The following is a 16095-nucleotide window of genomic DNA, read 5'->3' on the forward strand; positions in this document are numbered from 1 at the left end:
TGAAATTCAACAACTTTAAATTAAACAATTTTATATTAAACACTTTTTCCAAATTTAACACTATAATAGGGGTGTAAAAGATTACACAATATAATAGTGTTAATTTTTTTTACTGTGTACTTATTTTCCAAAATTGATGCACTGGTAAGTATTTCCTAAATGATTTGGATTCTTTGAATACGAAACCACTATCTATTTTAGAATTTCACAAATGTTCTTTTCTCCAGAAATCCTTTTATTAAAAATGGCCACTTGGGGTAAAAAGTAACAAAAGGTATAGAGCAAAAAATAACAAAAAAGCGAAGCAATTTCTGATGTCTCACGGCAAAAAGAAACGTCATTATCATGTCTCGCCGATTGTTGTTTGCATTGGTCAAACGATTAGCAGTCTCTTGTGTGTTTTTCTAAAATAGCTTGAAAAGCGCTTTTCTCTTTCAGATAGAGACATCTGTGTTTTACAAAGGTGTAGAGGAATAAATTTCCAATGAAAATATGTAATCTAGGTATTTTACTTAAATTTACGGAACCCCATAATAAAGCGAATCAAAATGTGATAGTATCTTATGCCTGATACTATTTGCCCCAGCATTTTTGAGAATGGTCACAAAATTACCTTTTAGAAAACAGCTCGATAAATGTATTTCCTTACAAAATAGAGGAAAATGACTTTCACAAAGTTGTAGAGCAGTAAATTTCCTATAAAACTGCGTTAATTAGAAATTTCTGGGGCGCCAGGGTAGCTTGCAAAAAATAAAATATCCGTTTTGTTACTTTTTGCCCCAGTCTCCCCTAATAATATTAATTTTCGGACAAAAATTAGTTATTATATTTATGAACCGGTTCATAACCGATTGAAATCGATTCAGGTTTGTCAGGAATTTCAAGACCTTTCCAACGAATCTAAACCGATTTGAACCGAGTCATAAATTACCCAAAAGATCCAACAAAATAGTTTTAAGAGTAATAAAATCGATTTTTGGACAAAACTTACTTATTGGTTTATAATCAGTTAATTACCGGTTAACAACCGATTTAAATCGATTTATAAATCACTCAAAACATTGCCCAAAATTAACTTAAGGAGTAATATAATTGGATTTCGAATAAAAATTGGTTATCGGTTATGAACTAGTTCATTGTCGGTTCACAACCGATTGGAACCGGTTCAGTTTTATCGGAAATAATGATACCATTTTTTTAACCTTTGACCTTGAAAAATCGTTATTAGGAATGATTCAACAGTATTTTCGTAGAAGGATGAAAATCTACATAGGTAATATCTAAAACATATCTTAAAAAAAGTAAATCGAAAAAATCAAACGATACGTTTTCGAGCATTTCCAAAAAAACATGGTTTTGGAATGAAAGAGGCTGGAGGAAAATGAGAGGCATGTTAAAGATCCCAGAGTCGCCTTATGGGGGGGGGGTGACTCGAAAATCCCAAGTCGTTATCTCTAATCGTTTAGCCTCTAGAGTTGACGACAGCCAGACGGGCAAACGGACAGACGGACAAAAAGCGTGACATTTCTCAGAAATCGTCTGAAATGCGAAAATTTGTTTCGAAAAGTGGTCTCCGTGGGTAGATGGTGGAATTTTAGGGGAGGGGGGGGGGTGAAATATCGATAATTATTCTTTAATTGTTTTTATTTTTCGTTCAGAGAAGTATGTCAATTTTTTTCTATATATTATTATTATTATTATTATTTATTAATCAAAAACAAATAGAGTGCGCTCCTCTTGCCTTTGCCCTAACGCATTTTTTTATCAAAGAAACATAAAAAATATTTTCAGCATTTTTATCATCATATGTAATTTCTAATACACAAGGAAAAAAACAAAGATTTATCTCGGAATAGAAAGGGTTCAAAGGCTTCAACTTCAATCAGAAAGGTCATCAAAAAAAATGCAACTTACTTTTCATAATTTCTCCACAGTGCTCTTTGAGATGTTCAATCATCTTGTAGCAGATGGTGTCATCGTCATTGATGGCAACGAGAAATTTGGCTGCTTCCGTGAGACAATCATTGTAACCACGTCGATATCTGTCTGCTAGAATTGTGTCACGATCGCGACAAACATTCTCCTGCTTCTGAAAGCTCTTAATGTGCCTAATGGCCATCTCGATGATTTCCGTCTTTTCGATGCGTCCACGACCCTTTCGCTGATACTGTGGCGGAATCAGACGCGACAGATCAGCCAGGCAGGAGTTCATCCGATCACGACGACGCTTCTCAATAATTCGATGCGACAGTGGATCTTGCTGCAAAAAGATCGATCATATAATTCCCATTCTGTGTAGCTCTTTTTTTTATTTTTCTTTAAATTAAATTTCTCTCTGCTTGAAAATTTGCTGCATGAGACAAACACAGGGCGGAATTTATATTTATATGATATTATTTTATCAAGCTGTGGGGGCCATTACCCGAGATGTTTTTCCGCGACGACCATGATACTCAGCATCATCCTCGCTGAACGTGGCATTTGTGGAGAAATTCAGACCAGTCTCACAATACGGATACGGACCACCATTGATCTCGCTGGAAAAACAAAAAGATTCCAGTGAAAACAATTTGTTTAGAATGTGTTTATATTTAACTAAAAATATTGGAAAATTATCATAAAATGACCTTGGGTGTATCAGGATTTATTGATTAGAAACATTAAATCTGATAGCTTTTATAAAGCTCATAAAACTTCTAAATTATGATTAGGTTGATATCAATTAACCCTTTATAGCATAAATATAAGAAATCTAGATCTTTTTTTGGACAATTTTAAAACTGATATTTTAGTATTTGAAAAAAAGGAGTGGTTAGTGTCTCAGGCTTTGTGAAGTGTTCGAAATTGTGACTTAGATGCTTATACCTCAAAAGTACTTTACCATCATTTATTGTACAGTGCTGTCTCGCTATATGCACAGTTTGGGTACTTTTTTTGACAGTTCTCTCTCTGAATATGCACAACTTTTTTTGAAATTCCCAACGGTTTTTTTCTTTCTTTTAAAACATTATTATTTTTTTTATTGTTCTAGAATTCCCCGTGTTATTTTAACTATAATATGAGACAGAAAAAATAAAATTAAGATAATTAAAAACGAGAAAAATTAGTTACCAAGAAAATAATTTTCTTTATTACTTTGTCAAAATGTAAACAAATTGATTTTGAATGCAACCGACACAAAAGCTGTGCATATAGAGAGTGTGCATATAAAGAGACAGAACTGTATACCAATTCTCAAACAATTTAAACTGATTTATATAAATCACTTCCCAAAAATCCCAAAAATATTTTTAAGAGTAATAAAATTGATTTTAGGATTTTACCGATTATGAACCGGTTCAGAACCGATAAGAACCGGTTAAGACCTGTCAGAAATTCCAAGACCTTTCCAACGATCCCAAATATGATACCATTCGTTTGATAAATGCACTCTCTAGACACTGTTTAACCTTTGACCTTGAAAAATCGTTATTAGAAATGATTCAACGGGATTTTCGTATGAACAAAATGTCCGCATGGGTAATCTCCAAGACATATCCAAAAATGAAAAAAAATCGCAAAAAAATCCCTGGATCCAGCACGCTGGATTTAGAGGAACAACTGTTCGAACCTCATCTGCCCGATTAATACGCGATGAATTTCCGGTGATCTATAAAGGATTCGAACCCGGGACACTTGGATTTTAGATGAGGATGCTTTCTCAATTAACCCATTACATGCCAAAATATCAAATAAAATTTGGACAAACGTATAGGTCAATTGAGATTCTCAGAGCAAAAGAAACCTATCGTATTTGCATTTCCCTATTCACTGTTAAAAAATAAAAGGATCATCGGGAATCCTTCGAGAAATATCTATTTTTTGACAATTATTTAACAAATAAAAACAATGAAAAGTCATATTTAGAGTTCTATCTTGATATCAATATGATTCTTCGATAAATATTTATCGTCTCATAACATCAATGTAATTTATAAATGATGGTAAAAGCTGCTCATAGTACACTAGAATAATACAAATAAAGTACAAATAAAGCTTGGTTTAAAGATCAATTAGTATTTTATCACCAGATCATAACCTGTTTAAAGCAGTTTAATTCTTTTTGGAAAACCAGAAAACCAAGTCTTTTTAAATTAGTCCCAGCTTTTCCTAATAGCTCGACAAATGTTATCTCCAGGAACTTTTCAAATTCGATCGTTAAAAATATTAGAAGTGTTTCGTAAATATTTATGAATTCGTATTTAGGATCTACGAAATGCTCGTAAAGCGTATAACGCACTAAAAAATTCGTAATACCTCGTAATTTTTTTTACAAACATTGTTCGCAAAACGATCACGTGGCGAGGAAATTTTGTTCTTTTACAAACATTTGTACGTACATATTTGTTTGTCTGGCAAAACTTTATGAACAAATGACAAAACCTTACGAACATTTTTCTGTATGTTTACAAACATTAACGAACAAATGTTTGGAAAAGAAAAAAAATGCTCGTAAAGTTATCATTATTATGAATAATGTTTATAAAAATTGCAAATTTTTAATTAACTGAATTCTTATTTATTTTTTACTTTTTAAATATGATCACTTGACGAGCATTTTTTGTTACTTGATAAACATTTGTTCGAAAATGCTCGTAAACACACAGAAAATTTCTCGTAAAGTTTTGTTATTTATTCGTAAAGTTTTGCCAGACACACAAAATGTACGAACAAATGTTTGTAAAAGAACAAAAACTGTTAAGTGATCACGTTACAAACAAAGTTTGTTAAAAAGTACAAATTTTTACATATTTTTAAGTGAATCATACGATTTACTGATTTATTACACTAGTACTTTGTAAGTCTCCAGTGGAAATTCACAAACAATTACGAACATTTTTAAGATTTTTTTTTCTGTGTAGATATTTTAGATAAACTTCCCTCAGGGGCTTATCGACATCTCATTTTTCCATACGTTCATAGAGGCACTGAAGACTATTGGCAAGTTTTTTCCTAGAGAGAATTGACTTATCAGTTTGATATATTTCGAAATCGTTCATTAAAAGCTATCTAAAAATACATATTTCATAATATTCGCCGAAATAATACAAGAACTACGATCAAATTTGTTTAAGTCGCGGTGCAATATGTGCAAAATTTTTACAAGGAAAAGTGAAAAATAGCTTCACTTTTTGGCTTGATGGGCCCCTGCTTCCCTTAATAACTTATAATTTTCTTTAAAAAAAATCCTCTAATTAAGATATTAGAGCCGATAAGCCATTGGAATAAACCTTAGTTGTGAAGTCCATATAAAGTCCTTATTTTGGGAAATTTATAATGCTAAACCATACCCTTAAAGCTCTTTAAAGTTCCTTGAAAAATTTCGTAGAAATCTGTAAGTTTGTTAAGGGTTTAAAGGCTCATTTATGGACATAAAACAAACAATTTTGTTAAAAGTATGTATGTTATGTACGAATCTGAACATTTCGCTCTTTAATGAATTTCTTTAAGTTTGAATTTATTTTAATAAAAAAATCCTAAATCCTGTTGAAATTATGTTAAATTTTGAATTATCTAATTTTAGCCAAACATTTACAACCAGGTCTGTATTTTTTTTATTTGAGTAATAACAAAGTTTTTTGTTAAAATTAAACTCCCTTTTTGCAAAATATTGGCTAATTAATTTAGTATTCTTTTGCCACCCTTTAAACGGAAGTATTCTACTGTTGGCAAACTTCCGATAATTTATTTCAGTATATAGACTTTTGTTTAAAAGAAAAGATTAGCGAATTGTTTGTTGAAAGTTTGTCAAAAAAATTATAGTTTTGTTAAATTGAAAAAGAACAAACTTTATATATCAAACATTTTATAGATTATTTCTTTATTTTTATTTCATTGGAAAGTTTGTTTTATTTTACTCTGAAGGTCTAAGGATATTTGACACTTCAAAATTAAAGATCGTTATCAGAGAATACAAATTAGCTTTTAAAGGTCAATCAATTGATTTAAAGTTTAAGATTTATCTCAGAATTGAGGGGTTTACCTTATAAATAAAATGAAATGTAACATGAAACACTATCACCTTCCATATATTTCATGGTTTTTGTTGATCATGCCAATTCATTTCATTTAACCGATAATTGTTTAATGTTTGTAAAGCTTAATGTCATAAAATATTAAAAAAAGAAAAACCTAAAGCCTAAGAAGCCAAATAATACACGTTATAATATTCTAAAATAAAAGTAATCACGGTAAAGGGGTTAACCTAGACAGATATTCATTAAAAATCAAAATTTTACAATCATCGACATTCAAAATAACATCATCGTCAGATAAGCGAGATAAAATCAAAAATATATTAAGAATAAATTATCCTATTGATTTGCATACTAATTTTAGCCATACTAATCACGTTTTGCAATGTCTTTGATCTTCAAAAATTCGCGTTGAAATACCGAAAATTTTCCACAGCACGCTTCATCAATAATTGTCACGTGTGTCCTCAGCATCTTATATTTTACATAATTAAAAATATCTTGTGTGTGTGCTGCTATTAAACGCGTAAAATTCAATTAGAGATTGATTTATTAGTGACTTTTACAAGGTTAAAGTGAAAATGTACCAAGAGAAAAAAAAGAGAGAATTCCAAAACTTTGCGAGACTGTTGTTTGTACAACATCAACCAGACGCGTTGCAGTGAATGTGCGAAAGTGCAAGTGTCTAATTGGAGCAATTGAATCAAGTCAATTAACTTGGTCATCTCGACACATTCTGCAGCTCTTAAAGTCATCGTGAAAATGATTTAATTGGAGATCTTAAATTGCTTGGATGGCTCAGATAAATTGCCCAAATCTTCCGCAATACTTCATGTTTCGTGATTGTGTCACGAGTTTAATCGTAATTTTACTGTGACGACTCTTGATTGCGGAAAAATCCAATGTATTTTAAATTGAGGGATTGTGATTTCTTCTTCTGGCACATAATCAAGATTTGCGATCGTGTGTGATCAAACAAGTATTTTGGAGACAAATACAAAGGTCATGGAAAACAGTTTTAACTCTGAATGGCTTTGTTTTAGGTCTTTTACTGACTCTAGTGGCATTAAACTGGATTCAAACTGGTAGAGTAATCCAGTTCTTGAATATTTCGAAATCCAAAATAACAAGCAATTTTATTATTTTTTTAAGAACATAATGGATCGTTATGCATCCTATAGTATCCAATCCTACTTCAAAATTTTCTTTAAAAAGCGTGTTTGATAACAAATTAAGGAAGTTGAGCCACTTAACGAAATACCTCATGTTTGAAAATTGCATTAGGAATTGTTGCACCAAAATTGCATTTTCTCAAAGCTCCTAAAATATTATATAATTTTTCCTTGATGCTTTGACAGATTAAGAGCAATTTTCGTTTAAAATTGCGTTTTTGAAAAAAAAAAACACGAAAAAATGCCAAAGCTCGTCAAAGAACAATAATTTTTAACAAAATTGAAATAAAGTGATCAAAAGTTAAATAAAACCAGGAAATACAATAGTGCTCAAGTGCCTTGAAAAATGAACTTCCATAAAAAGGAGAATTACGCCCAATTTCGGACAGCTTGTAATATTGGACGCTTCTTTTGTTCCTTGAAATTTTATACTTATATTTTTTTTAGTTTCTATTTAAAACGGAAAATTATTGTCTCTAGGAACGAAATGCTGTAGCAAAATACTTGAAAGAGCTCCGGAGGGCAAGGGACTTAAAGAAACTTGGTGTCCGATAAAGTTCGTAAAAAGCAATATCTATATTCTTTTATTCAATTAGCTGAGATTCTTTCCAATCTCAGCTTTTGTGGTCCAAGATGGAAGGCCACCTTATCAGATCAGGCCCACATTTTGGATTTACATTTACACGTTTTGATACCTTTTTTGATTCGTTTTAATCACGGATATTATATGCGCTAAAAATCGATTTTCGTGAACGTCTCAACCGTCCCGTCCATCCGTCCGTCGCATAACCACTTCTGGAGAGAAAACGAAGAGAGATATCAACAAGCGGTTTTCGGCAACTGTTACTCGTAAATGTAGATGGGCAGCTAGAAGAATCACCACCCCTTCCTTTTGCTATTTTGAAACACCACCGAAATATGTTTTTTCAATATCTCAGCCCCTATGGCATGGATCGGTCTCAAATTTCAGTATGTTATAGCCGGTTATAGTATGTTATGAGCTTTTGATTAAAAAAATATGCCCTCCGACCACCCTGACCCGAGCAAGAAAAGGGTCAAAAATTTGATAGCAAGAATTGACGGAAAACACTAGGCCTTTCTCGACTTTCGCAATTTTATTCTTTACGTTTCGAGGATGAATGTCCTCTTCATTAGGTATCGAATTTTGTTGGGAAAATCACCTACGGGCGGGAAATGGTTACACTTTTTTGGACATGGATCACAGACTGCACTTTTAAGTTCACCATTCGACTGATCGACTGATTTTCCCAACAAAATTCGATACCTGATGAAGAGGACATTCATCCTCGAAACGTCGTAAAGAATAAAATTGCGAAAGTCAAGAAAGGTCTAGTGATTTCTGTCCATTCTTGCTACACCCCATCGGACCAAAATTCTTTACAAAAATTTGATATTCAAATGATCATATCTCACAACTATTTGAACACCCCATTTCTATCTAATTTGATCGAAGGTCCGATTAATCGAAAAATATAGTTTCGTAAATTCGATATCGAATAGCTCGGAACTCCCATTTTCAATTTTGATGAAATTTTGTATGTTGTAGCTAAGGTCAAAAGCTTTCCAATATTGGGTCGCACTCAGCCCTCGCTCTACCATGATCTGAACTATAAATTTAAATAATCTGACCGAACCATATCTTCGGTATTTATGAAGCGATTTCGGTCACATTTTATTATTTGGTATTTGAGATCGAGATCTTTCCGACGATAGGTCGCAGTCGTCCCTACCTTATCCCACTGTACCCCGACCCGACCCTTACTATACCGAAATTAACTGGACTCTATTTTTGATGTTTATTAACCGATTTCAATGAACTTTTCTTTTCTTTCGTTGACCTTCCGCAGTCAGAGTCCCCACAACTCGAAATACTTTTCGAGTTAGAGAATTTTAGAGGTAAAGAATCAAGTCGAGCCAATTTTATTCATTTCGGCTGCTAAGAATAATTGGCTAGACGGGATTCTTTACTCTCAAAATTCAATTCAAAATCGAATAGTTCAAGTATTTTGAGTTGTAACGACTCTGAGTTGCACGCATTTTGAGGTCGTCTGTAAAGAATCTCCCATAAGATTATCTGGGCTTATCAGTGGTCTTTTATTATTTCGGAAACTTCTAAAGTTAAAGATTATTTTAACAAAATATTAAAATATTACCAAAATGCAATATGATCAATATTGTTTGATAATAATATCAAACAAATAATTCTTTTCCAAAGGCAATTGAGGGTTAAATTAGAATAGTGCGGACATCAGAACCACATTAAAATTCCCGATCAGCAACATCATAAACAATATTGACTCGGTTATATAGAGTCAAAAATAAGATCGAAAGAGCGTTAGTGTGGTGTTGCTATAAAAATTCTTGAATTTCTAATTCATCATTGATAATAATTTTATCAATTTAGTGGCGATATCACGACACAAACCTGAAGTCAACGAGTGAGAGGGAGTCTCTCAGGAGCGTGACATTGTATCGCCCGAGTGTACGTGATATATGGGATGGAAAAAATGGTAAACTCGTGTGCCCGGGTCTTATGTGGGTGGTTGGGTGATGTGGTTTTAATGGAAAGAGTCAAGGAGAGTGAGAGGAAAAAGTGAGACATTGAGGATTTTGGCGCACGGCACATCGCAAAATTTTTCAAGCTCTCGCGTTTTCATATCGCGAGACTTTTGTCATGATCGAATCCAACATGTAATCGCCTCCGATGGAGTGGCTCTCCACGAGCTTTTCTTCCTTACCTCTCTACACCCCACAATCCCCTCATTTCGACAAAAAAAAAAAGATTACCCAAGTTATGTGAAACAGACACTAATATTGAAGAGTCTCTCTCTCAACCATTTTATCACTCACCCGATCAGTAAATATTTACCAGGAGCCTCTCGTGATCTCTTGCTTCCATGGAAGTGAAATACATAACATAGAAAACGTTTCAGGGCAAAATCATATGAAAATTCTCAATATTATTTTATTTTTCTTTTCATCAACATCACACTTTAGAAATTTAATCATTTAGAAAATAATTATGAGTCCCCTAATCAAAATGCTAAAAACCATATATTCGTGATTATAATCTCATGTGAATTCTCATTTTTGTATTTTTCTGTACCACAAAACGAGATAATTTCATATTAAAATGTTAAGCAATGAATAAATATAGGAAAATTTTTAGCATGTACACACATCAAGCTTTTCGTTAAAATTTATATTCGACTTTTTGGAGTCACACGGATTGCATAATTTGAGATTTATTTTTTTTTCGTAAAATTCACCGCAATATTGAATTACTCGCAGTTTATTTGCTTTTGATATTTTTGCATGCGGATAACACTTGCATATAGAAAGGAATTTGTGGATTTTTCTAATTCATTTCGTGATGTAAAGTTATTTTTGGAATAGACTTTGTCCAAAAGCACTATTCAAACAAATATATTTATCTTATGAAAACGAAATGATTATTTTTCAAACGTTAATTGAATACAAAATAGCTATTTTGTATGCAAAGTTTAAAGCTCAATTAAATCGACAAATACTTATTGGATCAGGTTAATATCGTAAGTATGGGATACATTGAAATAAACAATTTTTCGCAATAATATTGACGCAGCAGTTCCGTCATAACGTAGAAATTACAATAACCTCAAATTTGTAGTCTTTCAAATTGGTTAACGTCCTGAATACATATTGATAGGATAGATATTTTTGTCTAATAAAATTAGCAAAGTGTTCGATTTTGGTAAGCAAGAAAAAACATTTTGTTCAGTAAAAACTAAAAAAGAACTTAAATCCCTTTAAACTAAAAACTAAACCGAAAACGTCTATAGGTTAAAGGCTCATAATTTTGGACAGTCTGCTTATAAGCATCGATGTTCCAAGTTTGAAGTGCGATATTTTCAAAACTAATTCACTTTTTTGTTACTCTCTTTTCAGAAGGGTTGTTTGATTTGGCTCATAATTTTTTGTCCAGTTTCTTATTTTGGACACTTTGAGGATAAAATTGGACACTAAAAATAAATTGATTAAATTAATGAATGATATGGAAAGTTTCCGGGCTTCTTGTGACATTCTACGGTTCCCTTACATGAACAGGAAGAGGATTTGGTAAGATTGGTTCATGAAATGAAGAACAATGAGCATCCTGTTGAGGCGGATTATCTGTCCAAATTTACAGCCAAGTTGTCCAAATTAATAACCAAGTTGTCCAAAATTCGAGTCAAATTCACCTGTACATTCACCTGTACATATCAATTCATTTTTAAACGTATTAAGATTAATTTTAGTAAAAACAAAGACAATAAACCCTTGCTAAATAACCCTTCTGGAAAGAGAGTAACAAAAAAAGTCAATTAGTATTGAAAATATCGCACTTCAAACTTGGAACATCGATGCTTATAAGCAGACTGGACAAAATTATGAGCCTTTACCCTATGTGCGAAGCCTGAAAGCCTTCCCCACCCTATATCGTGCAATTTAAATCTTCTACTATAGTTTTTTGCAAAAATGTTTTTTTATATGATCGAAAAATTGCAAAAATGGTATAGTTGCAAATAGGAAACATTTAAGTGAAAAACAGTGGAATAGTGGGCAGAAATTGCAATTGCAAAATCAAGGATTCCTCTTTTGGGAAGAAGCCCAAGTGGGAATTAAAAATTGGAACGTACAGTATCAAGTTGTCTCAAAAATTTGCAAAAAAAACCTTGATTTTTTTTACAATGAAACCACAAAAGCAATAAATTGTAGATTTATTGCAACTACAAAAACTAAAAATACAGAAATGTTGGAAGATGTTTTGACGGGTGCTCTAACTTCCCATCAGTCTTTTCATCAGCTATATTTCCTTTTCTCAAAATAATCATTATACCTATATATTGAAAGTGATAATTTCCCAACAAATTTAATTACAAATTACATGTTATAAAATCATGCACCAATTTACTTTCAAGGATGAACATGTGACAAGGAAAAAAGCCCACCCACTTCAACCCTGTCCTCAAAAATCGAGCCATTTAATTCTCTTCTCCACCTTAAAAAGCAACGAAAAAAATGGCATATCAGCAAAAATGATTCACCAAGTGAATTCTTTTTTTTTTACCATGGCTCGAGTTGTTTATCAATGTGTCCATCTCTTTCTATAAGTCAATAAATTCAGATATACGTGTGAATTAATTTCTGATGACGAAAATATAATTCCAGAAATGTGATTTATCAATTTTTCACCGCATGTGACATTTCAAATATAGACACAAACGATTTTATTTGAAATATTCTTCTTTTAGCCTTTCCCTGTTTTTGGTCAGAATGTAAATTTAACTGAAATGATTCTCTGGGCGTTGCTGGTATATTTGAATACAAATCTCTCTTTGCCTATACGTAGAGATTGTCTTCTCTTTGCTCTATTCAAATAATTCCTTTTTCTATCTGCGACCGAGGAAAAAAGTTCAATGAATATTGGAGAATGATCACATTTTTTTTTCTTTAAATTCTCGAGGCTTCTCTTCCGTCTCTGTCTCACACTTGAGCAAAATTTTTCTCTATTTGACTTCTTGACTGTGATCTCGTGTTTGTCTCTTGCGACCTTGTGTCTTCGCTCTCTCCATCATCCGCCGACAAAATTAAACATAATAAAGTTATTTTATGTTCAAAATCGAGTCATCAAGACAATTTCCTCTTTCACATTCGCACTTTTTTATGTTTGTCCAGAGATTATTACATGATCCTTCTGTTGATACAATTTATCAATAAATCTTTCCCGGAATAATCTTTTAAATTATCAGACATTAAAAAAACATCTTTTACAGAATTTGTCTAGTATACTGTATTTGGCGTAAATTTGCAAATTTTTTGACGGAAGAATATAAGCAAAAGATTTGCTTATTCAATTAACAAATTGTTTGGCATTGAGATTTATGATGTATCGAAAAATTAAGACCAGTGTATTAATTGATTTTTGGTTATTTTTGATCTTTCATAGGCCTCTTGCTCGTAAAATCCCATATTAGCAACAATATTGATCTTTCCCAATTTTATTGAGTTAAGTGATGAAATGTACAAAATATTTCAATTTCAAATAATTTACAGGGGTATTCGAATGAAAGAGATCTTCTTTCATTACAACCAAATCACTTACAAAATAATTGCTAATTTTATTTTATTATATAAAGGCAATATAAAATATGAAAAGTATTATTAAACAAAATAGGAATAAGAATTTTGTCTTTCAATACATAAGTATATTAAGCATATTCAACAATCTTATTCCTCATAGATTTAATTAAACCTTTGAGAGATAAAGAACAATAAATTGAAGAGTAACCAAGCCATTACTGGTAAAACCAGTAAGACTTAGTTGTGATCTGGTAGAATTTAAAGGAAATAATCTATAAAATCCTTCTGTCGAACCAAATATTGACTGATCGATTGAAAGCAAAATTATCAACAAGAGAAAGGCCATATTTGGCTAAAAGGAAAGGACGTCTATTCCGTAAGGATATCGCCAGGCCACACACGTATTTAATGACCCGTAAGAACCTCCGAGAACTTCTTCAAGGAATTTGAAAGCATCCGTTTTTTTAATCCTAACATTTCCCCGTCAGATTACCTATTTCTCGATTTTACAAAATTTTATGAACGATGCCAAAATTAAAATAAGAAAAGACATGCGAAAATTACTTATCCCAGTCTTTTTTGCTTTAATAGTAAGGACAAGGGCTTCTATTCAAGTGGCATAATGAAATTATCTTTTAAATGTCCAAATATTTCTTTAATAATATTTAGAATTTGACATCTATCCAAATTTCACTTATTTTGAGAAAATTTGGTATTGTTATTAAATTAAAATTATGGTATTATAATCAATACCGTGGATACTGAACTTAAAACCGGTAATTCATTATTGAGCAAACTAATATAAGAACATGAAACACGAAGTGATGGCTATTGGGCTATAGAAAAAAATGTATTAGAAAATATTACCACGTGAGATAAAGATTGAAAAAAACAAGATCTATACAAAATCTTTAGAAATTCTTCTTAACATTTAATCTACCAACCGTTTTTGGACGTTTTTCCCCACGCGCTCGGTCAAATGACAGACCGGGGTACGTAGGGTACTGAACAAATTTTTCTTGAAAAAGAGAAAAACATAAAAATTTAAACACTGAAAAATACATTACATGCTTTTTTTTTTAAAGAAATTCAGAAAGTTTAGTGACATTGTACCGTTTAAATATGAGTTTATTTTAAAAAGTTTTTAAACCGATCAATTTGACGCGGTCTTGGTAGGTTTAATGTTAATATTATGTTATTTGGCGTTTAGTTTTTTTATCGTCGTTTCGTCACAAATTCGTCAAATTTTGAGGATTGCTCAGCTTAAAGGAAGGACAATATAATCAACATCACCTAATCAACACCCGATTTTTAATTTTCATCAAAATTTTAAAATTCTGAAGATTTTAATATTATAATGATGCCACGGCGTATAATCGTCTTCTATCTATCGGTCAGATCTATAGAGGCCAAACGGTAAGACATATTGGTTTCCTATTTTCGACGACCCCCCTCTCCAAAATTCGTAGATTTTGAGTATAAGATCGCGAATATAAGCTGCCGAGATGACGTACCTCCGAGTCGGTTAAGGGAATCACTCGTCGAGATCGAGTGAGGAATATAGCCGTTTGTGAGGAACTAAGAGTCTAGGAGTTACTTCATCGAGTTGAAAGTTCACAACTTAGATGGTATGAGCATGTTCAGCTCATGAATGAAGAAAGAATCCCAAGAAAAGCTATGCAAACTATTTTAAGGAGGCGTCGACCTCGGGGAAGACCTAGGACAAGGTAGCTGCATCAAATTCAGGATCTTGCCTTAGAGAGCCTTGAAATCGAACCCGAACATCCTCCTAAATTGGCGCAGGATTGACAATTTGTGGGTTGCTAACCTTGATGTCATGGGCCCCCGACCTCAATAAGAATAATCGGTTGAAAATAATGATGATGATAAATGATCGTCACTCGTCATATCCTTATGAGATTACAAGAATTTCTGATTTACAGTAAGAGTAAATAACGATAATTCCTGATCTAAACGACGAAATATCTTCTGAACATGGAACTATTCTATATTGCTAATTACGAATTCACGGTTTTTTTTTGTCCCGGAAACGTGTTTAATCCCGGTACCTCCTGTATTTTAGGTAAACACTCAAATATCAAACTTCATTTCAAGACCGATTAATTTCTCAAAATTCGACGTCATAGGGATCACTTCTTAAACCAACATCAGAGATAATAAAAAATAATGAAGGTTTCAACATTTCTGTGAAATTTCTTCCATAATCCCCACTCCCCTCTTCGTCTACGTTAATTTGTTTATCTGATCAGATCAAGCATAAAAGTCTACGATAATTACGTTTTTTTTTAAGTTCCCTTTTAGCACTTCACAAATAAGTCACAGCAGAAAAGCTGGGATAACCACGAGTCACATCTAATTCGTCTAAGCTCCTATCCATACGCTATTGATTAGCATTTTGCTAACGATCTTCCCACAAAAAGTGCCCAAACGTGACATGAATTTTTGCCTCACACATAGTGGTTCTGCTTCTCTCCTTTTGTTGGTAATTTTCTGTTGTGTACATCGTGTGTTAGTGACATTTCACTCTCGAGATATTGCTATATTTTTAGATTATAATTCCCTCCTTCTATAAAAGCTTCACGATGTGAGATAAGAAGAGCCAGTGACTGTTGTTTTCATTACAATATTGCTTCAACATGGACACCATATTACTGTTGAATTCTCGTCAACCAAGTTTTCAGAAAAACCCGTCAGAAAGATCATTTTCGTCTCTTATTCTCAAGTTACAAATCTGCTGTAGCAAAATGTGCTTTATTTGTAAGAAC

At 32.5% G+C, this 16095-nt stretch overlaps 1 protein-coding gene across 2 annotated transcripts in view; it reads right to left on the reverse strand.

Moving 5' to 3' along the window:
* The window catches only part of LOC129798983 (transcription factor cwo), a 36368-nt gene that overhangs the window by 12296 nt on the left and 7977 nt on the right, over positions 1-16095 (reverse strand). For both annotated transcript variants that reach the window (XM_055842541.1, XM_055842540.1), the window contains 2 exons: positions 2423-2537; positions 1915-2260 (listed from right to left, as the gene is read on the reverse strand). In XM_055842541.1, coding sequence (XP_055698516.1) covers positions 1915-2260; positions 2423-2537 — 461 coding nt within the window. The remainder of the gene's footprint in view (positions 1-1914; positions 2261-2422; positions 2538-16095) is intronic.

Source organism: Phlebotomus papatasi, chromosome 1 (genome assembly GCF_024763615.1).
Source record: "Phlebotomus papatasi isolate M1 chromosome 1, Ppap_2.1, whole genome shotgun sequence".
NCBI classification, from domain to species: Eukaryota; Metazoa; Arthropoda; class Insecta; order Diptera; family Psychodidae; genus Phlebotomus; species Phlebotomus papatasi.